This window comes from Callorhinus ursinus, unplaced genomic scaffold, assembly GCF_003265705.2.
Source record: "Callorhinus ursinus isolate GAN/ISIS: 27379988/994484 unplaced genomic scaffold, GSC_fseal_2.0 scaffold11, whole genome shotgun sequence".
Taxonomy (NCBI): domain Eukaryota; kingdom Metazoa; phylum Chordata; class Mammalia; order Carnivora; family Otariidae; genus Callorhinus; species Callorhinus ursinus.
Window position 1 is genome coordinate 44925710 of NW_027397073.1, and position 26718 is coordinate 44952427.

At 37.4% G+C, this 26718-nt stretch overlaps 2 protein-coding genes across 7 annotated transcripts in view; one reads left to right on the forward strand and one right to left on the reverse strand.

The window, feature by feature from the left end:
- Window positions 1-2749, reverse strand: part of PSMA8 (proteasome 20S subunit alpha 8) — a 41790-nt gene extending 39041 nt beyond the window's left edge. For both annotated transcript variants that reach the window (XM_025886742.2, XM_025886741.2), the window contains exon 1: window positions 2570-2749. In XM_025886742.2, coding sequence (XP_025742527.1) covers window positions 2570-2671 — 102 coding nt within the window. In that variant the 5' untranslated portion in view covers window positions 2672-2749. The remainder of the gene's footprint in view (window positions 1-2569) is intronic.
- Window positions 2750-18224: 15475 nt separating this feature from the next.
- SS18 (SS18 subunit of BAF chromatin remodeling complex) overlaps window positions 18225-26718 on the forward strand; it is an 84750-nt gene continuing 76256 nt past the window's right edge. Inside the window, exons 1-2 of one of the 5 annotated variants that reach the window (XM_025886607.2) lie at window positions 18225-18398; window positions 21498-21574. In XM_025886607.2, coding sequence (XP_025742392.1) covers window positions 21498-21574 — 77 coding nt within the window. In that variant the 5' untranslated portion in view covers window positions 18225-18398. Of the gene's footprint in view, window positions 18399-18578; window positions 18908-19435; window positions 19694-21497; window positions 21575-26718 lie in introns of those variants that run through there. The other 4 variants (XM_025886606.2, XM_025886611.2, XM_025886610.2 and 1 more) reach the window with 4 other exon arrangements.

Below are 26718 nucleotides of genomic sequence, written 5' to 3' on the forward strand. Positions count from 1 at the left end.
GTGAATACGAGGCCAAATAGTAGATACTCTATAATGCTATGTGGTACAGATTGTTAAGTTCAGAAAAAGAATAAGAGTCACTATGGCTGGAGCAGATCAGAGAAGGCTTCATCAAGAAGAAGAAATGTGCAGAGATTCTCAGAGGATACATAAGAGGGAGTGTGGCATAAATAAAGGTGTTTTTCTCCTCCACCCACAAACATATATGAGAAAAACCATGAAGCTGCCCCTTTAATTAAAGAGGGTAGATAAGGATTATGGAAGACAGTGATGGCCAGAACGTGAAGCTAAGATTTGTAAAAGCAGGAAACATGGAGCTAGTAACAGTTTGGGGTCAGGGAAAGGACAGAATGAGGAATGGTAATAAATCTTACCTTTTTCATGGGAATACTGTAAAGGATTCATTGTTTTTTTTCTAAGAAGAAAGGTATGACCTCTCCAAAATGTTATTCAGACATATTTTTCATTTATAGAAAAGGGAACTAAAGCAAAAAGAAAACAGGCCTCTTGCCTCACTTCATGCTATAAGATAATCACCAAGAAGGAAGTAGAACCCAAGCCTCTAATTGTGGTCCCTATAACTTCTTGTATTACTAAATAATATTGCATCCACATACTGGTCAAAACTGGTCAACCTTGGCTTATTTGCAACTCATCATAACAAATGTTGTTTATAGACAGAATATTTTGAGACATATTTTAATAAGCAAGTGCCATTATAAACTTTACCCCACAAAAAAGGTCATAGCACCCTCACGGAAACACAATGAACAACTCCATACAAAGATGCAAATTATAATTTCAGAATCCTGAGACAAAAACTGTCTCATCCTTCCAATGTATCTTTAAAAATGCCCACTATAGGTATTTTTATATCCTTACCCTTTTGCAGCTGATTACAAAGGAACTATCAATCAGTTCTATAGCATTCTTAAAACATTTTAAATGAGCCAGTGTGGCTTCTTATTACACCCCAGTCTTCTCCCATTACTTTCTTTATTTTAGGCTCTAAAACTTGGGCATTATTTTCTAACCATATGCTTCATGCCTTACCGGGGATTATACAACTTTTTGTTTTTATCAAAATGGTACTCTTTTGGTTTAAGCTACATCAGGCTTTTCTTAAATTTACAATTCTAAAAAAATTACTTATAAAACAGAAGCAAAACTAGAGGGCCCAATGAAATAGAAGAATACTTAAAGAATGATAAGATTCTTTCTAGTGTTATTTTTTTTACCACTTTACATTTGATAGATTTACAATAAAAGTGAATTATTTCCTTCCATAACTAAGTTGGTATGCAAAGTGAGGAAAAATAGAGACACTGCTGGACTTAGAAATGCACTGCGTATTCTCCATACCTGGTGTCTCAATTTCCAAAATGCACAACAAACATGCCCATGAAATTCGAGAGATTTAAATTATATCCTTCAGGGACGCCTGGGTGGCTTGGCTCAGTCAGTTAAGCGTCTGCTTCCGCTCAGGTCATGATCCAAGGATCCTGGGATTGAGCCTAGCATCAGGCTGCCTGCTCAGCAGGGAGTCTGCTTCTCCCTCTCCCTCCGCCCCTCCTCCCTGCTCCTGAGCGCTCTCTCTCGCGCGCTCTCTCTCTCTCTCTCTCTCTCTCTCTCTCTCTCTCTCTCGCCTGAGCGCTCTCTCAAATAAATAAATAAATAAATAAATAGTATCCTTCTGAATTCATAGGTTAGGACTTAAGAGGATTTGGGGTAATAGATTCTTGCTCACCATGGCAATTTTGTCCTTTTTAAATTTTATAAGTCACTATGAGATTAATGTAATTAAAACTTGTCAGGGATATTACTGCTACCCTGAGTACTTAAGTTTTTCAGAAATGTGGATACTTAAATATAAAGTAGGGTATAATCTCTCAAAGAATTTCAGCATTATTTGAACAACAAACAAAAAAGTGGCAAAAGAATGGAGATTCTTGGGGCTTAGAGCCTCTAAAAGGCTGCCAAATAGTCCGGTGAAAATCTTAGGACAATTATTTTTAACAGGTGGAAGTGTGTGATAACCGGCTTAGCGTTTTTGACCATTTCCTCGCCAACAGATTCAATTTTACATTGATTTGTCCCTATTTCAGGGAGCAGGCATGGCCTATTTTTAATGTAATTATTATTAAACAACAGTACCCACATGAAGGAACTGTTACTTTTCCATGCATCTGTGGATTCCTGAGGAAGCCGATCATGTGCATCCAGGAAGGCTGTTATTGGCTGGAAGAAGTTTTTTCTTCCCCTGTTAGACACAGCATTACTATCTCTTCTAAAATCAAAGCTTCAACTCACATCCTAGTTTTGTGTCTGTAGCTATCGTTCTTCAAAAGCAGCTGCCCACCTATGAAATCTACTAACTTTAATCCCGCCACTTCCAGCCCAAATTTCAGAAAGGGCATCTCTCTCGATAAGAAGAACGAAGCAATTCTCACAAGTGGGAGACTCTCCTTTTCTGACCCGCTACACCAGGGCCTTGGGTTGGGGCAGCGGGGTGAGGAAGACATGGCGGGGGGGGGGGGGGGGGGCAGTGGTGGAGAAACTGATCGCTCACCGCCGTGGATCCTTTCTTCACTGCTTCCTGAGCATATTCCACTTGGAAAAGGTGTCCATCTGGGGAGAAGACAGTGATTGCCCGGTCATACCGAGATGCCATGGCACAGGCCTACGCCAGTTCCTGCGGTGCCAGTGACGCTACCGCCAGAAAAACCAGCAGAAGTGTCTCAGCTGCTGACACCTGCCACCCGGAAGTGCTTGCCCAGAGCCTCGAGATGCCTCCCGGAAGTGCTTGCGCACGCACCGTGAGTTGTCCTCTGGCAGCCCTGGAGCCCAGGGCCAGGATGCAGCCCAAAAGTCCTTGTTCCGCCTGCCCGTGTACGGCTGTGCCTGTGAGATGGCCGAGTTCCTCTGCTACCATTAGTGCTTGGTGCACACTTCCCGGTGTTTCCACTACGTGTGTTGTCCTAGGGGTGGTGTCAAATCGCTCCGGGTATAAAAAGGACAGCTAAGAGTAGGGCTTCACAAAGAGAAAATCGAAGATATTTTGGTTATCTCAAACCTGTCAGAGAACCAGTGCTAAGTTAAATTTCAACCTCTTCATTTAGCTCCAAATTGCAAATTTCATTTCGCTTTTTCACTTATCATATGTCGTTTTTAAGTCAAGGAAAGCAATAATTTTATTTTCTGCCTTGTGAATGGCAGAAAATTTTTATTTTCTTCTAATGACAGGAATTAAGATGGTACTATTTTAATCAAATAAATTTTTTAAAAGCCCAGCTTAACAGTGTGGCTTTGGGTAGGTACATTATATTTCACTTCCCTAAAAGTGACCTGTAAAAGGATAATAATCCCGACTTCACAAGTTTGTTGTAAAAAGCAAATGAAATAACGCATTACTGTATGAAGGCATTACCTATCACAGATAAGCACTTGAAAAATGTTAACTTTTGTTATTAATCATTGAGCTAACTAAAAAGTTAAGATTATTTTGTAAGAGAGAAATTAGGAAGAGTAAAAATGTAGCATGAGCCCACTTACATGTTTTTTAAATGTATGTACAAACATATTTCTAAATCTATAGAGAAAAGAGTGAGAGGGCGTACATCAAGTTGACAAGAGTGGTTTTCTTTGCAAGAGTCCAGGGATTGGAAACAGAATGAGGAGACATGGTAAGGAGAGAGAAGTTATTGTTCTAAACTTTACATCTGTATTTTAAAATTTTTACAGTAAGCATAGTTTATCTTTATACTTATAAACAGTATAATGTAACAGTTTAATGCCTAGAGGCTTCCTGCAAAGGCAGTCTTGATAGTTTGACCCAGATCTCCTATTGAGAACAACTAGAAATACTGGACAAATTCTTTTCTTAAAATATATATTCTGACTCCAAGTAGCTAACAAGGAATGAGGAGTTGTGGTGCCAAGATTCAGAAGAGAGGGAACACTCTCAGGGGTAAGCCTAGCATTTTTCCCTTGAGGTATTTGCCTATTTGTAATGCCTAGGTGAATAGTGAAGCAGATTTTTGATAGACAAAAATTGGATTTCAAAGCCTGTCAAAGTATAAGGATTATGGTAAAGATGACCTAGGCTTTTGTTTGGGACCCAAAGAACCACACCCCGGAAGTAAGAGTAAACCAAAAGTAGACCTCTTCTTACAAGGACTAACACCAAGTTTTGCATCATCTCAGTTGAAGATTGGACTAAAGCAGTTGATGAAGAGAACAAAGGAAAGAGAAATGTAGCTAAAATTAAATCTCCTTACAACTTGCAGCCCACTGGAATACCTGAGATGAGCCGAGAGTGACATTCCTCAAGGAACTCATGGCTGCCTTAATATTGTTGTTTTATTAGAGACTAAAAGCCACCTTATCTTAACAATAGCTAGCCCTCCAAGGTCCTGGAGACCTGGCTTTCAACATGCACAAATTCCTTAGAGACTTATGTTACCCATAACCCCCACTAACTAAAAGTATATAATCAGTCACTCCTCACAATCCCAGTGCAGCTCTTTCTGCCCGTGGGTCCTGTCCCCATGCTATAATAAAAACACCCTTTTGCACCAAAAATGCCTCAAGAATTCTTTCTTGGCCATTCACTTGGCAGCTCCACATTAGTAGCATTTCTCAAACTGTGGTCCACAGATCTTTGGAATGATTCAAAAACCTTTCAAGGGATTCGCAACATCAAAACTATAATGATAATACTAAAATGGTTTTTGTCCTTTCATTGTATGAATATTTACATTTGCAGTGCAAAAGAAATGGGTAAAACTGCTGGAGCCTTAGTATGAATCAAGGCAGTAGCACCAATCTGTACTAGTATACACTGTATTCTTTACCACTAAGCACTCATTAAAAAAAATTGCCAATTTCATTTAGGAATGTCATTGAATAAGCAACAAATTATTAATTTTATCAAGTCTTCCTCAGGAGTACTTGTATGTTTAATATCCAGAATAGAAAGTACACATAAGGTAGTTCGCTGCCTTCAAAGTAAGGTGGTTAGCTTGAGAAAAAGCACTTTTGTAAATCTTTGAGTTGCTAGCTGAACCAACCCTCTTTCTCATGGAATATCATTTATACCTGAAAGAGTGACTGACATACCGTGGTTATTCAGAGTTAGATATTTGGGCAGACATTTCTGAAAATGAATAAAATTAGCCTGTCACTTCAAGAAAAACAACAGACAGTATGTGTTTCCAAAGATAAAATTCAAGCTTTTTTTTTTTTAAAGATTTTATTTATTTGACACAGAGTGACATAGCGAGAGAGGGAACACAAGCAGGGGGAGTGGGAGAGGGAGAAGCAGGCTTCCCGTGGAGCAGGGAGCCCGATGTGGGGCTCGATCCCAGGACGCCGGGATCATGACCTGAGCCGAAGGCAGATGCCTAATGACTGAGCCACCCAGGTGCCCCAAAATTCAAGCTTTTGGGGTGCCTGGATGGCTCAGTCAGTTAAGCACCTGCCTCAGGTCATGGGATCCTGGGATTGAGCCCTGCATTGGGCTCCCACTTAGCATGGAGCCTGCTTCTCCCTCTCCCTCTGCCCTCCTTCCCACTTGTGCTCTCTCGCTCTCCCTCTTTCAAATAAATAAATAAATAAATAATCTTTAAATAAAATTCAAGCTTTTGAAGCAAAAATTAGAATTTTGAAAAACTTGTATCCATCACCATGAACTTGACAATTTCTCCATAATAATTGACTTTATTGATGAGATTGGTGATCATATTAAAATGTGATTTTTTATATAGTACTACATTTGGAAAATATGCATAACTCAGTGAGCCAGGATTTTTCTAGTGACCAAAGCATAAATCATGCACAATCATGCATAAATAAAAAAACATTCAAATTTCTACACAGACTAGCAGATTTAATGTAAAAGAGTACAAAAGTTCATTGATGTGATTTTAGATGACAAATTTCAACTAAGAAACTACCACCTTTTGAATGTTTGTCTAGTAACAAAGAATATCCAATGATTGAAATCACTGTAATTGATCTGGAGTGATCTAAAAAGGCTATACAAATACTTTATTTTCCAATATATATCTTTGTGAGGTTGTTTTCCCCCTATATTTCAATCTAAATAACATATGGCAACAGTTTGAATGTAGAAGCAGATCTAAGAATCGAGCTGTATTCTATTAAGCTGGATATTAAAAAAGAAATTTATAATTTCATTCTTTTTTTTTTAAGATTTTACTTATTTATTCGACAGATAGATGGAGAGAGAGCACAAGTAGGCAGAGTGGCAGGCAGAGGGAGAGGGAGAAGCAGGCTGTCCGCTGAGCACCGAGCCAGATGTGGGGCTCAATCCCAGGACCCCAGGATCATGACCTGAGCTGAAGGCAGCCGCTTAACCAACTGAGCCACCCAGGTGCCCCATATAATTTCATTCTTCTCACTAATGTTTTTAAATTTTGGAAAATATAGGTTTTTCATTTATTGAAAAGATTTATTTATTTTAGAGAGAGCGAGAGAGCGAGCGAGAGAGAGAGAGAGCACTCACGTGTGTGAGCGGTGGGGGGAGGGACATAGGGAAAGAGAGAGAGAGCGTCTCAAGCAAACTCTCCACTGAGCGCAGAGCCTGATGCCACAACCCTGAGATCATGACCTGAGCCTAAACCAAGAGTCCAATGCTTAACTGACTGAGCCACCTAAGCACCCCAGAAAATGCTGGTGTTTTAATAGAAATATATGAAAAGTGTAAATATGTAATGGGTTTAACTTTTTAATGAATTAATAAGTAAAATGTTTTAATTTCTAATATGGTAAATATTGATATAACCCACATAAACAAAAGCTCTTCAGGGTCCTCAATAATTTTTAAGCGGGTATTCCTAAGGTCAAAAAGTTGGGAAGCACTAGAATAAAGCATTGCTAGTATCCCTAGAAGATTAGTTGCCTGCCAGAAGCAAAAGTAAATCCTCTGTAGAGGAAGATAACATCATGCAGAACCTCAAATTGTTGCAGTTTTTTTGTTTGTTTGTTTGAATATTTATTTATTTTTTCCTTCCTGGCTTGTCTTTTTTTAAAATTTTATTTATTTATTTGAGAGAGAGAATGAGAGACAGAGAGAGCACATGAGAGGGAGAAGGGTCAGAGGGAGAAGCGGACTCCCCGCGGAGCAGGGAGCCCCACGCGGGACTCGATCCCGGGACTCCAGGATCATGACCTGAGCCGAAGGCAGTCGGTTAACCAACTGAGCCACCCAGGTGACCTTTTTTGTTTTTTTTAAAAAATATTTTATTTATTTATTTATTTATTTGAGAGAGAGAGCACAAGCAGGCAGAGGGGCAGAGGGAAAGGGAGAAACAGATTCACTTCTGAGCAGGGAGCCTGATGGAGGGCTTGATCCCAGGACCCTGGGATCATGACCTGAGCCAAAGGCAAATGCTTAACTGACTGAGCTACCTAGGTGCCCCTGTTGCAGTTTGCAATATGCAGTATTCTGTGCTCTATTAAAAGTAATCTTGCACACACAAAAAAGTGGTGTGACTAAAGAACAAGAAAAACAACAGGCAATAGAAAGACATATAAGATCCAGAGAATGAAGTTATCAAATATAGATTTTTAAAACAAATACAATAATTATAAGCAGAGGATTAAAAACAAGATCAAGATTTTTAGCCAGGGACTAGAGCTATTGATGAAGCATGCTTTGGAAACTGTAGAAATGCATACTACCATTAACTGAGATTAAGGACTTAAAATTGGACTTAATATCAGTAATTGGACTTAAAATTAGACCTAGTTGACTTAAAATGGGACTTAAATCAATAATTGGACTTAAATCAGACCTAGTTGAAGAGAGAACTAGGGAATTAGAAGATCATTAAAAATATATATATGTAAAATTTCCACATCAAAGCAGAGAGAGATAAGAGGATAAAGAACACTGAAAAAGAATCTAAAACACAGTGGGTATGTTAAAAAAAACAAAGGTAGGTATAGTTAGAGTACCAGACAATAGGAGTTAAAAAAAAATAGGGCAGAAACAACATATAAAGATACTTTGTTTAGAAATTTTCAAACTGGCAAAAGAATCAAGCAACAGATTTAGGAAAAACTATTAACAGCAAGAAAGATAAATAAAAGAAATTCACACTTCGAAAAGTCACAATAAACCCAATGTAAATCAAAGACATTGAGAAAAATCTTAAAGCTATCTAAAGAAAAAAATAGGTATATTACCAAAAAGAAGATAATACAGCTGTCAGCTGACTTCTATAGTAACATTGAATTCTACCTTCAGCATGCTAAAATACATGCAAAGCTAGTATGATTATTTCTAGTGAAAATAACCTTTAAAATTGAAGGCAAAATTAAGGTATTTTTCACACAAAACCATAAAGGATTAGTTACCAGCAAACACCCACTGAAGGAAATAGTAAAGAATGTTCTTCAGACAAAAGAAAATTATCACAGATGAAATTTGGAGATGGAGGAAGAAATAAAGAGCATCAAGGATAAACATATGCATAAGCTCAAATAAAAACTGAACAAAACAATTGCTATGGGCTTACAAATATATATAATATTAAAATATTGAGAAAATAACATATAATTTGGGTAGGAAGACAAATGAAGTTAAAGTGTTCTACACTTCCCTTTATTATTTCAGAAAGTAGTAAAATTTCAAAAAAAAGTAAAATTTCTAATTTATATTTGACTAATCGATCCAAAATGCATATTGTAATCACTGAGGAGAGCACTAAGAGAACCGTATAAAAATATATAACCACATATATTATAATACTTTATTATAATGAAATAATAATAAATAAAAAGAACACTAAAAAGAAAGAGAAAGGAACATACAACAGGATGGGAAATAGAAAGCAAATCGTATTTTAGTAGGTTTCAAGATAACTACATTAATACTTATGTTCTCTATAATGAAATAAATATTTCAATTATAAGATAAATCTGGCTGGATAAAAAGAAATGTACCTATATGCTGCTTACATGAGATAAACATTAAACTAAAGGGTAAAGAAAATTTGAGAGTAAAAGGATGAAAAAGATGTCATGCAAACACTAAGCGGAAAGAGCTAGTATATAGTATAACAAAGTATAGTTCAGGTCAAGATACGTAGCAAGAGATATTGACGGATATTTTATAATGATAAAAGATCTAATTTACTAGGAATACTTAATTCTAAAATTTGTACCTAATGCCAACCATATATTCAAGATAAGGTAAAAATTGTTAGTACTAAAGAAGAAATAGAGAAACCCACAATTATAGTCAGAGATTTTTTTTAAAGATTTTATTTATTTATTTGACAGAAAGAGAGACAGCAAGAGAGGGAACACAAGCAGGGGCAGTGGGAGAGGGAGAAGCAGGCCTCCCGCTGAGCAGGGGGCCCGATGCGGGGCTCGATCCCAGGACCCTGGGATCATGACCTGAGCCAAAGGCAGACACCTAACGACTGAGCCACCCAGATGCCCCTATAGTCAGAGATTTTAACATAATTTTCTTGGTGATTGATAAAATAAAGCAGATAAATTGAAAACAATATAAAATATTCAAGGAACACAGTCTTTGTTTAATATATATACACACACACATATAAACACTACGCCTAGCAACTGTAGACTACACATACCTTTTGAGCAAATACTGAACACTTATGAAAATTGACTATATGGTAAGCTGACAAGCCAGTTTTACAAATTTCAAAAGGGTAAAAGCATAGAAAATATATTCTCTGGCCCCAGAGAATTAAGCTAGAAATCGGTAACAACAACAACATAATTAGAAAACACCCATGTATTTGAAAACTGAGAAATCTATTTCTAAATAACATGGGTCAAAGAAGAATCTACAATGGAAATTAGAAAATGTTTTCAATGGAATCATATTAATATGATTATTAATATGAAATATAAAAATATTAAAATGTGACAAATTTATAAAAAACATACATAAAATATATAATATATAAAGATATAAATTTAAATATATTAAAAATATAAATATAATAAATATAACAAATCCAACATGTGATGCAGCCAGAGCAGTATCTAAGGGGGAAATTATAACATTAATGTGCACATTAGAGGAGAAAGACTGAGAATCATTACCTAAGCACCAAAGTTAAGATGTTACATTAAAAAACGGCTTATTAAACCCATGGAAAGTAGAAGGAAGGAAACACAAAGATAAGAACAGAAATCAATGAAATACAAAATATATAATAGGGAATGTAAAGAAAGCTGAAAACCATTGAAAAGGCTAAAAATTCATAAATGGTTGGCAGAAGTAATGAAGAGAAAAGAAGTCACAATATGAGGAATGAAAAGAGGACCTTATTAAAGATTGTAATGACATTAAAAAGTTATGAGTAACTTTATGCCAGTAAGTTGGAAAATTTAGACTAAAAGGGCAAATTTTTTTAAAACATAATAAAATTAATGCAAGAAAAAGAGAAATGTCTTGATGGTCCCAAATCTGTTAAGAAATTAAATCCATAAATAAAACATTGCCACAATGAAGACCCTGGCTCGGGGTATCACTGGTGAATCCTATGGAACATTTAAGAAGGAAATAACACCCATCTTACATAAAGTCATCACAGAAATAGAAGAGAGACTGCTTCCATACTTGTACTATGAAAGAGCATAACTTTTTTTTTTTTTTAAATAAGCTGAATGCCCAACATGGGGCTCAAACTCATGACCTGGAGATTAAAAGTCGCATGCTCCACTGACAGCCAGCCAGACGCCCCACGAAGCAGCATAATCTTAAGAGCAAAATCTAAGGATACTAGAAGAAAGGAAAATTACAGGCCATTTTCACTCATGAACATGTACTTAAAAATCCTAAGTAAAATATTAATGAATAGACACTAGCAATATACAAACAAATATACATTACACGTATATCACAACTGAGTTGAGTTATTCTAGGAAGCAATCAATGTAATTTATCACATTAACAGAATAAAACAGGAGTTATCAAACTATTGCCCAGGAACCAAATCTGGTCTGCTGCTGTGCCTATTTTTGTAAATAAAGTTTTACTAGAAAACAACTACGCCCATCCTTTTACATTATTGCTTTCTTGTTAAAGTGACAGAGTTGTGTAATTGCAGGGGAGCCTAGATGGCCTGCAAAACCTGAAATACCGTCTGGTCCTTTACAGAAAGTTTGCTGACTCATGAAATAGAGGGGGAAAAACCCTATCTCAATAAATGCAGAAAAGCATTTAATAAAATCCACTGTCTCATATAATTTTATTGACTCATAATCTAAGGATTGAAAGGAATTTCCTTAATCTGCTAAGGGACTCTACAAGAAACCTCCAGAAAACATCATACTTGATGGTTAAATATTGGAACTTTTTTCATTTGAGATCAGCAACATACCTGAGAGTACCTGCTTTCTTCATTTCTATTTAACTTTGTACTGGAGGTTTTTTTTAAGTAGTACATGGCAAGAAAAAAAAAAACTTTACTGGAAAGGAAGAAATGAAAATCATATTATTTTTAGATGACCTAATTGTATACCTAATAAAGAGTTCAAAATAAAATATAGATAAATTGCTAGTATTAGTAAGTGAATTTAGGGAGGTCGACAGACACATAATTGATATAAAATCAATTGTATTTTTATAAACCAAAAACAGATAATTAGGAAATAAAATATAAAAGATATCATGTGTGTAGTATAGGAAATACATATAGACCTCTACACAGAAAAACCTAAAATATTATTGGAAGAACCTAAAGAAAATCTAGGTAAGGGGAGGTATATATCATATTCATGAGCTGGCAAACTCCAATTGATCTAGATAGTCACTGCAATATCAACAAGAATGTCAACACTTTTTCCTTCAGAAGTACTTTAATTAATATTTAAATTTTGTATAGTAGGACGAATTTTTACCAATGTATACACCTATGTAATTATGACCGCAATAAAAATATAGAATATTTTCATCATCCCAAAACATGGAACCAACAGTACTCTTTTTGGTGACTTTTTCTATGCAACCTAATGTTTTTGAGATTCATCCATTTTGTTGCATATATTAATAGTTCAGTCCTTTTTATTCTTGAGTAGTATTCTATTATATAAATGTATCATAATTTACCCATTCACCTGTGTGGAATATTTGGGTTGTTTCTAACTTAACACTATTTTTTAAAGATTTTATTTATTTGCTTAGAGTGAGGGAGAGAGAGTGTGAGCGGTAGGGGGGGTGCGGGAGAGAATCTCAAGCCGACTCCATGCCGAGTGCCTGACTTGGGGCTGAATCCCACAACCCTGAAATCATGACCCAAGCCAAAATCAAGAGTTGGATGCTCAAGCGACTGAGCTACCCAGGCATCCCTAACTTAACACTGTTTTTATTAAAAGTGCTATGAATACTCATATACGAGTCTTCTTGTGAGCAATACATTTTCATTTCTTTTGGGTAAGGAATAAATACTCAAGGGTGCAATTGCTGGATCATATGATGAGTGCATGTTTAACTTTATAATAATCACTAGTTGTTTTTCAGGGTGGTTGTATCATTATTACTCCCACTAGCAATATGTGAATGTTCCTAGTTGTTCCACATACTTTCCAAAATGTGATGATGTCACTCTTTTTAATTCTGGCCATTTTAATGGTATGTAGTGGTTTCTCAATGTGGCTTTAATTTGCATTTCCATGATGATTAATGATGGAGAGCAACTTTTCGTGTGTTTATTGGCCACTTGTATGTCATCATTCTAAAATGTCTCCCAGTCTTTTGTCCATTTTGTTAATAGGGTTGTTTGTCTTATTGAGTAATAAGGCTCTTTATATATTTTAGAGACAAATTCTTTGTTTTAATGTTTCATAAATTCATATCTTTTCTCTCAGATTTTGGCTTCTCTTCTCATTTTCTAATGATATCTTTGAAGAGCAGAGTTTTTAATTTTAATGAAAATTTATCAAATTTTTCTTTTATGCTTCTTGCCTTTGTGTCATATCTAAGAAATATATGCTTCACTCAGGGTCATGAAGATTCTCTACTATTTGTTTTTTTGCAGAAGTTTTATAGTTTTGCTTTTAAAATTTAGGTCTACAATCTATTTCAAGTTAACTATTGTGTATATGTGAGGAAAAGGTCAAAGATAATTTTTAAAAACATGGATATCTAGCTGTTCCAAAGCAATTCTTTCTCCACTGAAGTATGTTGGCGTCTGTATTAGTTTCCTAGGGCTGCTGTAATTACCACAAATGTGGTGGCTCAAAATAACAGAAATTCTCTCACAGTTCTGGGGGCCAGAAGGCTGAAATCATGATGTCTGCAGGACTGTACCATAATATTATGCTATTATTTTTCTGTTAAAGTAAATATATAATAAATATGATTGCTAGGTTACTTTAATATAAGAACAGTATTTCATAACATACTGAAGACCTTACCAGTATTTTAGTGCACATTGCCCAAAATTCAACCATAAATGTTAGATGGGAAAAAACATTGTATTAGTTTCCTATTGCTGTTTTAACAAATTATGACTAATTTAATGGCTTAAAACAACAAATTTATTATCTTCGAGTTTTAGAGGTCAGATGTCTAAAATGAACCCCTCTGGGCTATAATTAAAGTGTTAGCCAGCTGTGTTCCTTCTGGAAGCTCTAGGGGAGAATCTGCTTGCTTTTTCCAGCTTCCACAGGCAGCCCACATTCCTTGGCTCATGACCCCCTTCCATCTTCAAAGCCAGCTATGGCCAGTCAAGTTTCTCTCAAGATGCCATCTCACTGATTTTTTAACTCTTTAATTTCACTGTTCCCTATTTAAGGATATTTGTAAATTACACTGGGCTCACTCAGATAAGCCAGGAAAATTTCTGTATTTTAAGGTCAGCTAGTTAACCACCTTAATTCTGTCTGACACCTTAATTCCATTTTGTTACATAACCTGTCATATTTATAGGTTCTGAGGATTGGGAGGTGGTCATCTCTGTGAGGATGAAATTATTCTGCCTATCACACCCATTCATAAGAAAGTTAACAATTCATAGGAAAAGCAGTATAGTTGACCCTTGAACAATGCAGGGGTCAGGGGTGCCGACCCCTCATGCAGTTGAAAATCCATGTATAACTTTTTAACTTTCCCAAAGCTTAACTAATAGCCTACTTTTGACCAGAAGTGTCTTACTGATAACATAAACCGTTGATTAACACATATTTTATGTTATATGTATTATCTAGTGTATTCTGTAGGCTAGAGAAGAAAATGTTAAGAAAATCATAAGAGAAAATACATTTATAGTACTGTATTGTGTCAAAAAAGTCTGCATATAAGTAGACTTGTGCAGTTCAAAGCCATATTGTTCAAGAGTTATTATAATCCTGTCTATAATTGTGAAGTTGTTCAATAACAGTTATTCTTTTACTACAGATACAGTAACCACATATCATATAGGTCAGAGAACATGCTAAATAGGAAAAAAATCCCATTTGATCTCTGTTTTAGCCTGATAAAAACATTTTTTAAAAATATTTTATTTATTTATTGGATGGAGAGAGAGAGAGTACAAGTGGGGGGAGCAGCAGAGGGAGAGGGAGAAGCAGGCTCCCCCCTGAGCAGGGACCCCGATGCGGGGCTCCTGGAGCTCGATCCCAGGACCTTGGGATCATGACCTGAGCCCAAGGCAGACTCTTAACCGACTGAGGTACCCAGGTGCCCCTAGCCCAAAAATTTCTTAAGGGTAGACTGCATATCCCTTACTTTAGACCATTTCTTGTCTTGAAGTATATATTTCTCTCTTTATTAGATTATTAAGTTCAAATTTTATTCTTCTTTAGTAATTTACAATATACTATGTGTTTTTACATATTTTACCCATTAAAATTGGGAGAAACTTTTTAAAGAGTCTAACGTGAGATAATCACTTAGACAGTGGTTGTGCATAATAAATGCTAAATAAATAAACACTATTATTTCTAATAGCCTTTTAGATAGGGTGGCTATTTTTTAGGAAAGTGAATGAAATACAAAAATGACCTGCCCAGTATCATGCCATAAGGTGGAACTAGGAACTGCAAACATGTGCATTTGTCACAGTAAGGTTAAGATTGAATATAGCTTCATACAGAAACTTTTTTTAAAAAAGCAATACTTTCTTTTAACATTACATCGCCAAATATATTTGATTAAGCTCCTCCTTAATTCATTCAATGTTTGATACTGTAAGAGATGGAAATGCCCCAGATAGACTTTGTTACGGTCTGCTTTGAATGAAATCTTCTGCAGTTGAAAATAAAGTCTTTTGGTAAGAATTGGGAAAGATGATTTGTTTTTGCCTAGAATAATGATGCTGTTCTCTTTATAGTCTTGAAATCTGTGGAAGCCACAGCTCAAAATGACTCATCAAATGCCATGGAGGCAGTGAGCAGAAATATTTTGAAGGATACTACCTGAGGGGTTTTGCTCTGAGTCCAGTTATGAGCAGACAGGCTTGGTCTATGCCTCCCCATGTATTCAAGGAATTTATGGCAGCACAGAGGCTTCAAATATCAGCAAACTTTATAGAATGGATATTCAATTAATCATAAAACAATACATATCAAAGAAATGCTTATATGAAAGTAATCTCAATTATCTATACATGATGTATTTTTTGTGGATTAAGATAATTTTTAATGCCATGAATATAGTTTTACTAAATATTGAGGATATCTCTAGAGCACTCACTTTGTTTGGTGAAATACATTTAAGGAATACAAACAATTCATGTAATACAAATAAAAAAACTAGAATATTTGAAAAATCAAACATGGAGAATTTTCTTACTTTTGTTAAATGTGTCTACATTCATTCATTAGCGTGAATAATCAAGAATGAATTGTTCATGCAGATTATTTTACTTATTCTAAACCACTGTATATGTTCTATTAGGATTATTCTAAAAAACCTTTCACCTCATTGATATATGACCTCAATTTCTTCTTCAGATGGCTCAGTCCAAGACCAATGTAAATAATGGGACTGATTTTCTGTTGGGGAAATGGTTGTCTGGGTAGCTCATTTTTTAAAAAATTTTTTTATTATTTTAAATTTTATTATGTTATGTTAATCACCATACATTACATCATTAGTTTTTGATGTAGTGTTCCATGATTCATTGTTTGCGTATAACACCCAGTGTTCCATTCAGTACGTGCCCTCTTTAACACCCATCGCCCGGCTAACCCATCCCCTCACCCCTCTCCCCTCTAGAACCCTCAGTTTGTTTCTCAGAGTCCACAGTCTCTCATGGTTCATCTCCCCCACCGATTTCCCCCCCTTCATGGTAGCTCTTTTTTAAGTTCCTAGAGCCATTTCTGAGATTTGGGTCAACTTCCCATCTTCATTCCCTGTTTTCTCCTTAACTAAATGCTGGGTACTCTTTATTCTCCTTTTTCTCCCAAATCTGCTACTACTCAGTCTATATTTTGGGATTCCTCTCTCCCCAAAACTAATGGTTAAATGGGACAGGAAGGAAGCTTGAGAGTAACATGGGGTTCCTTTAAAGTTTCTTTTCTTATGGAGATCATTTGATTTCTGGTTGGATCTTTACTCCAATGCCCTCCTATCGATGTCATGTGATGGACACAGAAAATAACGGTATTTTTATGGCACACATGCCATCACAGAAAAGGCTGTGGTTATTCATGCCTAGTACCCTAGGCCCCTACCTGCTACTCTGAAGGAATAAACACCTTGGGCTGACCTGTTACCCATTTTCAGTTAATTTCGTTTTCTATTGTTGGGGAGCTATAAGTTAAACAAAGAAGGTACTTATCTTTGGGTACCTCCTTGGAATAGAAGTCTCCTTGGCACTCTTTTTTTTTTTAAACTGGAATATAGAAATTCAGACAACTATTCCCACTGGTTCATGTTGTTAAGATTCTGGTGCTATCTTACCAGCAGATATGACTGGAGCAGTAGGATCATGTTTCATTTTTCCTACTGAAATATTGCTTTAACAATTAAGGTACCTTTTTTTTTTAAATTTTATTTTTAAGTAATCTCTACTCTCTGAGATCAAGTCACACGCTCCACCTACTGAGCCAGCCAGGAGCCTCAAGGTGCTTTTGTGTAAACATCAAGACATGATGATGAAAGCCAGGTGTTGGCCATAGTGTGTTAATGGTGGACAAGACTTGTTCCCCCCCCCCCAAGGCTTAGGGTAGTGAAACACAAGAATTCTAAGAAAAACTGTTATTAGTAGGAGTATAAATTCTCTTCCTTTAGTCTTAGGATGGCTTAAGTCTTTCCATCCTTTAGATGTCAGTTTAACAGAGAAGGCTTCCCACCCTGACTCGTGAGTGCCCATCATTCTGTCAGTTCCTTGTTGGCATCTAGTCTTTCTTAGAAGTTTACATACTTATATATTTGTTGTTTCTAATCTGTCAGCCCTATCAGAATATAAACTCCCTGAGAGCAGGTTCCATGCTCACCTTATTCACAGTTGTATCCTAGGTGTCTAGCATAAAGCCTAGCACACAAAATGCACCTACATTTCCTTAATGAATGAAACTTATGACCTCTTGCGAAGAGCATATATTTGAAACAAAAATTTTAAACACTTAGCTTAATTTTTCCAGTTTATTTTACATACAAACGAAGTGACTGATTTTTGAGTCTCATTACTGTTGGGTGACATTTTACATAAACGTTTCCTTTGTGTCACATGGATGTCCAAATTTACAGGATAATTACAACCTCGACCACTTCTCGCCCCCCCACCCCCACCCCGCGCCAACACATTACCCACATTTGCTCCCGTTCCTGCCATAATTCGAGAGCTTTGGGTTTTTTTTTCCCCCCCTCACACTGATTTGAAGCCTGGCAACTCTGGCCTAATTTACAAGGCATTAAGTATATAATTGTAAAAGTGTGAGGGTGCTCGATCTCAAAACTTAATCCCAAAGATCCATGTCAGACGAAATCGACGCACATTTCTGCCAAGCGCTTGTCCCAAGAGGCGAACTACTCTCCAAGGACTCTGTAGCCAAGTTGGCCGACTGCCCCTGAGTACTGGACACAGCCTTCGTTTCTTGATTTGGGGTCAGGCTTACTTGCCAATTGTTAAGCACGCCTGCGTGTGCGTGCGAGACTTGTGGACTGTGAGGTGCGCCTTTGGGGCGTAGCCGAGCGGTTTAAACCAGCAAATCCGCGTTCACCCACACCTTCCACTTCTGCTCATCTCGGCAGGCGCTCCACGGGTTTGCACGAACTAGCGGGTCCTGACCCTCCTTCCCCCTCGGCGGTGCCCGGACAACCCGGGGCAGCCACTTCTTCCCGGGGGCGGGGGGTGAGGATGAAGTTGGAAAAACTGAACCAGATCTAGAGCCGAGCGCCGCAAACGCACTTGGAGGGAGGATTCAGCGCGCAGGAGAGGGAGGCAAGTTGCACCCGCGCGAAAGGGGCGGGCCGGCTCGGGCCGCTCGCATTTCCTGTGACAGGGTCTGCCCCAGCCTCTCCTTCTCCCGCGGCGGCGGGACCATTTCCTGAATCGCTGAAGCGGAGGGAGGACTGGGGCGCGGCCCTACCACTAGCTCAAACGGGAGGGGGGGCGGGTCAGGAAAGGATGAAGGACGAGAGGTCTACCAAGAACAGGGCAGTGCTACCGGGACTGTGTTTCCCCGGTAACGCGCCGAAAGAGCACTTCTATGGGCCAGAATAACTCCTGTAGGCCAGGCCGGCCGGCTCTTCTTTCGGCGCCGGAGCATCCCCCCTCCCCGCATTCCCGAGATGGTTCGGCCCGAGAGGCCGGCGTCTCTCCCCCAGTTTGCCGTTCACCCGGAGCGCTCGGGACTTGCCCGTAGTGGTGACGGCGGCAACATGTCTGTGGCGTTCGCAGCCCCGAGGCAGCGAGGCAAGGGGGAGATCACTCCCGCTGCGATTCAGAAGGTGAAGCCTCGCGGGGTAGGGGATGCCAGGCCCATCCTGCCCTTGGGAGCGCCACCGGGGGCCGGCCCGGGAGTCGGCCGGGCCGGGGGCGGAGGCGGGCCTGCTGGGAGGCGGTCGGGTGTGGGAACCCGAGCCGCGGGCTGTGCCTGAGTGGGTGGCGGAAGGCGGCGAACCGGTTCTCCCACGGAGTCCTTCACGCGTTTGGGCTCTTTCCTACAAGCACAAAAGCCCAAGTAACCGCCGCCGGATTTCTCTAGGGATGGGGCGGCGTTCGGGCGGCGGGGCGCGTGCGCCCGGCGGCAGCGGCCGCGCGGGGAAGGGCTGTTTGTCGGAGCCGGCGCCCCCCGCGGCCCCCCGCGCGTCGCTCCGGAGTTACTTTGGCGTCGCCCCGCCCAGCGCGCCGCGGCTGCTTCGTGCACACCCGACCTCGGGTCGCGGGAGGCCGAGGGGAAGTCGGAGCGCGGGTCGCCGCTCTCCTCCGCGCTGCGCCCTTTGGCCGACTTGGGGGAGCTCCCGGGAGAACTTGGGGGGACGCTGCAAGAGCCTGAGGGGCGGGCGAAGGAGCACCCTATGGACTTCGGGGTTACCCTCGGAGTTCCCTTCTCCCTTCCGGATTCACCCCCTCTCCGTGTCCATCTGCAGCAAATACTCATCGAGCGTCTGCTCTGGGTGCTGAGGCTACAGTGGTGAGCCATGGTCCCTGCCTTCATGGAACTTGGAGTCTAGTGGTGGAGACAATCTGATAATCGTGACCTATTACAGAAGTCGTGATAAACACACGGGGAGGTGCGTCCCTTTTAGAGGGTAGTGCAGCCTCTGTCGCTGCTGTGTTACTGCCAGTTTAGGGACACAAAGCTGCTTTATTGGCCGCTTTCTCTTGTTGCCCATGAGCAAGGCAGTAATCTGAATTTTAGTCAGCCAGACTTTGAAAAGTTACTTGCTAACTGAGCAGTTTACCTTAAATATTTCGGTTTTGTTGAATACACTGGGATGAAGATGAAAATTTAAGAAAAGTCAACTTTTCGTACCACTCAGGACACCATTGTATGCCCAACACATTATGTTAATGGGTTTCAGTTTACTGTCAGGTTTTTTCTAGTGTGGCATTTGACATTTGCCCAACTGTTGCTTTATTTTATGAATAAACCGGCTTGTCAGTGCCTGGAAATGCAGTGCTTTCATGTAGTGCATTGGGCGAAGTCTGCAGCCTGGCACACAGCTCCAAGTACATACACTGAAGATGTGTTTCTGGAGGGATTCATTTTTTATTTTTACTTTTGGGCTGTGGAAGAGTCCTGAGGTTGGTTGGGTGGTTTCCAAAAAGAGTTTTTCCTACATACATGTTAAGATATTTATTATGAGTGCTTAATTCAGGAGCTGCAGATCGATTAGTTTTCATTCTCAGATGAGAAGAGAAAATGGATTCCAAATTAAGTGTCTTACTCTATACAGTGTGAGAGATTGATCTTAGAAATGAGACATATTCTATGGTGAAGTTTGTTAGGTTGAGTAATTGACTGAGGAGATATGTTGTGAAATCATTAGATTGGACTAATGGATTTTAAAGACACATTTTTTTGGCATCCAGTGATTCTATTTAGGAAATAAATGCACTTTTCGGAAGAGCCTGTGAATATATATATATTTTTCCTAGCAAGTGAAGATTGTGATTTGTATGTAGGAAGAAAATCACAATTAAGGTTAAATGGATTTTTGTTTTTAAAAGAGCTACATTAAATAATTGAGAAAGAGTGATTATTGTATTATACTTTATGAAGTCTTGGAAAGGTGGGGCAAGTTCAGGAGGAACATTACTTCTGTCCCTTGCCCTTAAGATAAATCTGAGCCCCCGAAGTCATAAGTGATTTGCACAGGATTGTGAAGCCGGCACTCAGACTAACTGGCCTTTTCATTGCTACATCAGTACTTTTTCCTCAATGCCATCTTCCTTAGATGAGTTATTTAACCCTGAAAGCTAATATTGCTTTGAATTGCTGTTAAGACGATAGAATGATAAATTGATACGCTTTTTGTTTTTAAACTTTTGGGACAACTTAATTATAAGGTAAGCTCATAAAGTGTGCAACAAATATACATGCTTAGAAGTTATCGTTTTTGATTATTCCATGTTTGGAGAATCACAGAACCATACTGTATAACACTTGGAAACTAGCCATCTATTTCCTCAAGCTTCATGGGCTTACGTTTTCATGTGTTCATTGTGGGTAAGGGCAAAATTTTTCTTTACTACGGCAAAGCATAAGAATGATGCAGAGTCAGCTTGGACCCTTACCTCTTAGTCTTAACAGGTTAAAGCTTCTTTTACAGGTAGAGGTAATAAAATGTTTGAATACAAAAGAAACCCCTCCTCAGCTTCAGGTAATAATTTTCTTCAGGGAGAATAAATGGAATAGAGTTATTTGAAAGTTGTTGACTAAACATACCATTCCAGAGGTGGAGAATAAGACTTGAAAGACCGGGAAGAGATTCAGTTCCTATATGAATGAACATTTCATAGAAATCTGAAGGATTTTTAAAATTTTACGTGATACACTAGATTTACAATAAACTTTTTCTAATTTTATTTCAGATGTTGGATGAAAATAACCATCTTATTCAGTGTATAATGGACTATCAGAATAAAGGAAAGACCTCAGAGTGTTCTCAGTAAGAATGATATGAAAAATTTTTTGTATTCATTTTTCTGTGTTGGTTAATTTTTTACTTTTCTTTTTAATAACCGCTTTACTGAGGTATAATTCACATACCATGCAATTCACCCATTTTAAAGTTACAATTCAAAGCTTTTAGTATATTCATAGAGTCATGTTATCATCACTTCAGTCCATTTTAGAACATTTTCATCATCTCCAAAAGAATCCTATACCCATTAGCAATAACTTTCCATTCCCACCTCCTAATCCCTCACCCCCTGACAACCACTAATCTGCTTTCTGTCTGTGTAGATTGGCCTATTGTGGACATTTCATGTAAATGACTTCATATAATGTGTGGTCTTTTGACTGAGTTCTTTTCTTTAGCATAGTATTTTCCAAGGTTCATCAGTGTTGAAGCATGTATCAATACTTCCTTTCTGTTGCTAAACAATTTTTTATTGTATGGTCATACCATGTTTTATTTATCCATCAGTAATGGACATTTGGATTTTCATTTCTTGGCTATTAAGAATACTTCTATGAACATTAGGGTACAAGTTTTTGTGTGACTTTTCCCGATTTTTATAAAAGAAAAATTGGTTCTTTGGGATGCAGTGGGTGTCTTTTTTTTCTTTTTAAATACTTACCCTGCAAATTTCTGTGTACCCTGATTTGAGGAAAAGTTAGATCGTCACATATATGGGATATTTAGTTACATCCATATATGTGGTGGAGAAAGCAAAGCATCTAATAAATAGAGAATTGGTTATATAAGAACCAAACTTGTTATTTTTTTTTTAAAGATTTTATTTATTTGAGAGAGAGAGAATGAGAGAGAGCACATGAGAGGGGTTAGGGTCAGAGGGAGAAACAGACTCCCTGCCGAGCAGGGAGCCTGATGGTGGGACTCGATCCGGGGACTCCAGGATCATGACCTGAGCCGAAGGCAGTTGCTTAACCAACTGAGCCACTGAGGTGCCCCCAAACTTGTTATTTTGAAGTGATGTGTCAGAAGTAAATGCTGTCCATAGAATCTGATGTAGTGGAACAAGTTGAATATTTTATCAAAAGTCTCTAGAGTAGCACTGTCCAGTAGAAATATATTGTAAGCCACATATATAATTTTACATTTGCTGATAGACACATTAAACAAGTAAAAGGAAACAGGAGAAATTAATATTACAATATATTTTATTTAAGCCATTATTTCCAAAATAATATCACTTTAATACATAATCTACATAAATACATTAATGAGATAGTTTATATTCTTTTGTTTCATACTTAGTCTTTGCAATCCCTTGTGAATCTTACTCTAATAACATCATTTTGAACTAGCCGCATTTCATTCTACCTAGTGGCTACTTTATTGGACAGTGCAGCTCTAAAATATTTTATTCTCACCTTTATTTTGTGACACATCTGTCTTTCCTAGAACTCTATCACTGGTCTGTTCTCAAATAGATTTTTCTAACAACCCTGGGTCTTGCCTCTGCATGCACTTTCCTGCTATGCTGGACTTTTGCTATCACTTGATTCATCCTTTATCTAATTCTGAGTCTCTCTTGGTTACTTTGTCTTTTTTCTCTTTGTTTAATACCATTTTTGAAATGAAAAAGTCATGTAGGGTCATTGTAAAGAGAAAATCATAAAGTATAAAATTTGCTAGAGATAAAAGCAAGTCACATTTCACTTTCCAATCTTAAGCTTCTCTCCTCTCCGCAGGGGTAACTACTTTGAATAGTTTAGTACCTATCCTTCTAAACATTTCTTTGTGCATTTACACACACGGCACTCATATCTATATAAACACATTTAGATAAATGTTTTTGTTTTTTAATAGGTTAGAATTTTATAAATGGAATGGCTGGGTCAAAGACCATGCTAAATTGCCAAATTACCCTGCAAAAAGATTGTCTTGGTTTGCTTTCTCTCAGCCAGATTCCAGAGCCTTGGTTTTCAACATCCTCTGCCAGCACTGGATTTTAGTCATCTTTGAAAAATTTTTGCTCATCTGGTTGGTGAAAAGTGGTATCTTTTTCTAAAACTTTATTTTGAAATGATTTCATTCTTACAAAAAACGTTTTAAAGACCATATAAGAAATTCCTGTATGCCCTTCACTTTCATTTTTCTCCATATCATTCATTTCTTCTCCATATTTCTCTGAAACATTTGAGAATAAGTTGCAGACATGATTCTTTTTTACTTTTAATTACCGCAGTGTGTTTTTCATAAAAACAGGCACAAATTCTTAAATAACCAGAGTATAATTGTTAAAATTAATAATGCAATACTATAATCTTCAGACTTGTTTAAAATTTTGCCAGTCGTCCCATTAATGTATTTTTTTCAGGTTTAGGATCCAGTGCAGGATCAGATGTTGCATTTAATTGTCACATGCCTTGAGTATACCTTTGATCTGAAACCATTCTGCAGTCTGTTATCTTTCATGTTGTTGATGTTATTGAAGAATACATAGCAGTTATTTTGTGGAATGTCCCTCATTTTAGGTTTGACTGGTGTTTCCCCTTGATTAGATTCATGTTAGGCACTTTTGGCAGCAGCATCACAAATATGGTAGTGTGTCCTTCTCAGTGCATTCTCAAGTAGCTGTATGATAGTGATTTGTCCCAATTCTTCTGAGAATCTTAATCACTTAGTTGAGGTGTGGCCAGCCACTTTCTCCACTGTAAAGTTATTTTTTTTCTCTTTTTAATTCATACGTATCTTGTTGGGCAGATACTTTGAGACACACATATGTTGTTCCTTCTTGTACTTTTTTTTTTAGCATTTATTTTAGCATCCATCATCCAGTGATTCTTCACTGAAACAGTTATTACTGTGGTGGTTACCAAATGGTGACTAAATCAATCATTCCTTCTACATTTATTTGAAATCCTACTCTAAGGAAACCATTTCTCATTCCCTGCACCCATTCACTCATTCATTTATTTATATATGAACGGATTTATGGATTCTTACTGTATTCTTTAGGTTATAATGTTACTCTGTTTTCTTTCTTTAGTTGTCCCCAATGTTGACCACTGGAGCTCCTCAAGCTGACTTTTTGATATGTATTCATTATTTTTTGAGCATTTCCTTATTTTCTTGCACCACAAAATGTTCTAGACTCATCTTGTTCTTTTTCCTGCCCCCGTTTGGAATTACCTGTTTCTTCAAGCCCTGGTTCTTTTTTTAGAGGTTAATATTTAGAAACTTAGGTCTGAGTACTAGGATATTTTATTTTCTAGTCGTTTGTACATTTTGCATTTTATATGATCATTTCCATTACTTTTATATATATTGTTTCTTCAGTGAGTCATGTCTGTTTATATTTCAAAATATTCTTTAAAAAATTAATTAACTGATCTGTTCCCTCAGTTTAACTATGGATAATCATCAGTGGTAAGGAGATCACTGCCTCAGATCAGCCATGGGATAATAAAAGTTGACAGGCTCTGGTTATTTTCACCTATGGCTTTTTACACTGCCAGATAGAGCCAAGGGATTTTTGTGGCATAGGACTGGTTCAGTTTCTTAAAGGACCTAGCAGTACATGGCATGGATAGGACGTGTTCAGATCTAGAATCAGCCTTTCCAACTTGAGTCAACAAAAGTTTATACTGTTTTATTCTTTAGATTCTTAGCTTTTTTTGTGTACATATGATCATTTCCCCCTTCTCTGCATATTGGAATAGACCTCATCTTCTCACATATTTGGTGCAGATGGGGTTTAAATTGGTTTAGATGGAATCTTACATTTTGCTTTTCCTGATGGATTTAATTTCATTCTTGGAGTTCTTTAGATATTTTTTCTTTTTCAAGTTGTTAGTGTTGGTTTGTGAGTAAAGAGAAAAAAATTCCTCCTCTCAACCTTAAATGTTCTTGTTTCTTGCATTAGGAGAAGGAAAAGGAAAATGAAGAGGAACATCAATAAATGACAGCCATCTGGGAATGGATAGTTCACTTTTAATTAAATAATTCCTTAAGATGTGATAACTGCCTAAGACCGTGCTTTTTAAATATAAAATAACTTTATTTTTATGAAAGTAGTATATGAATTGTAGAAAATTAAAAAGCACAGATAATGTAAAAATAAGATAACAAACACTATTCTCACCACCTAAAGATTTTCACTGGTAACATCTCTGTATATATTGCTGTATCTCTCCTTATCTACATACATGTGCACACACTCCTGTTACGCTCAATAAAAGTAAATCACTTGTGGAGCTCATATGCACAGGTCCTCTTCCCTCTAAATTCTGATAACATGCATGAGAATATATTATTGTTCTGTTGTAGTGTTTGATTTGAGTATTTTCTAAATCACCTTCTATTTTTACTTAAATCAACCCTTATTTTTTGTATTTCATCATGAGTGTAACTACTTCAGAGTGTCCTGTAAGTGGTTTTCAAGCAAAAAAAATTTGTATTAATCATTATATAAAAGAATGTAGTTTTAAATCTCTAGTTAGGAAGATAACTTTTATTCTGTAAATTGTATTTCTGTTACCTTATAAATATAATCTTCATAGTTTCTTGGTGAAGATTTATTGTTAAAAATGAGTTCTGACCTTTTCAGGTTCATTTTTTAATTCTATCAATAAATTTAATAGTGGTTATTTGACCTTACTCCAGATAATTGATGTAGTGGTTCTTAGTGGAATTTTTGGGCCATGGAACTGCCTTTCATTTAATAGGTTAATAATTATGGGTGTTTTGTAATATCTTTCAGTATTAGGAAGTTACCATCGTCAAATATAAAATGTTGAATGTGTTTATATCTGTCCTTATCATATATACTCAGTTTTTTTTTGTTAATATAGACTGTTTTAGAGGTAATAGACATGTACATTAAAAAAGTAAAAGTATATACAGAATAAAGTTTTTCAGGAAAATATTTCTTTAATATTTGTAGAAGAATCTACTTTTTATTATCATTTCAGTAGAGTCAGCTGAAGCCAGGAATTTTGCTTTTTGCTTTTTAGGTGATGTATACACAAACTTATAAAAGAATATGAATATATACTACTTTTTCTTTTCTTTTCTTTTTTAATAACTACCTTTTCATTAGTGTTCATCTTTGGTCTTGAATGATCTTAGGGAAGTGTATTGATGAATGCTATAAAAATAATGCAGTTTACAAAAAA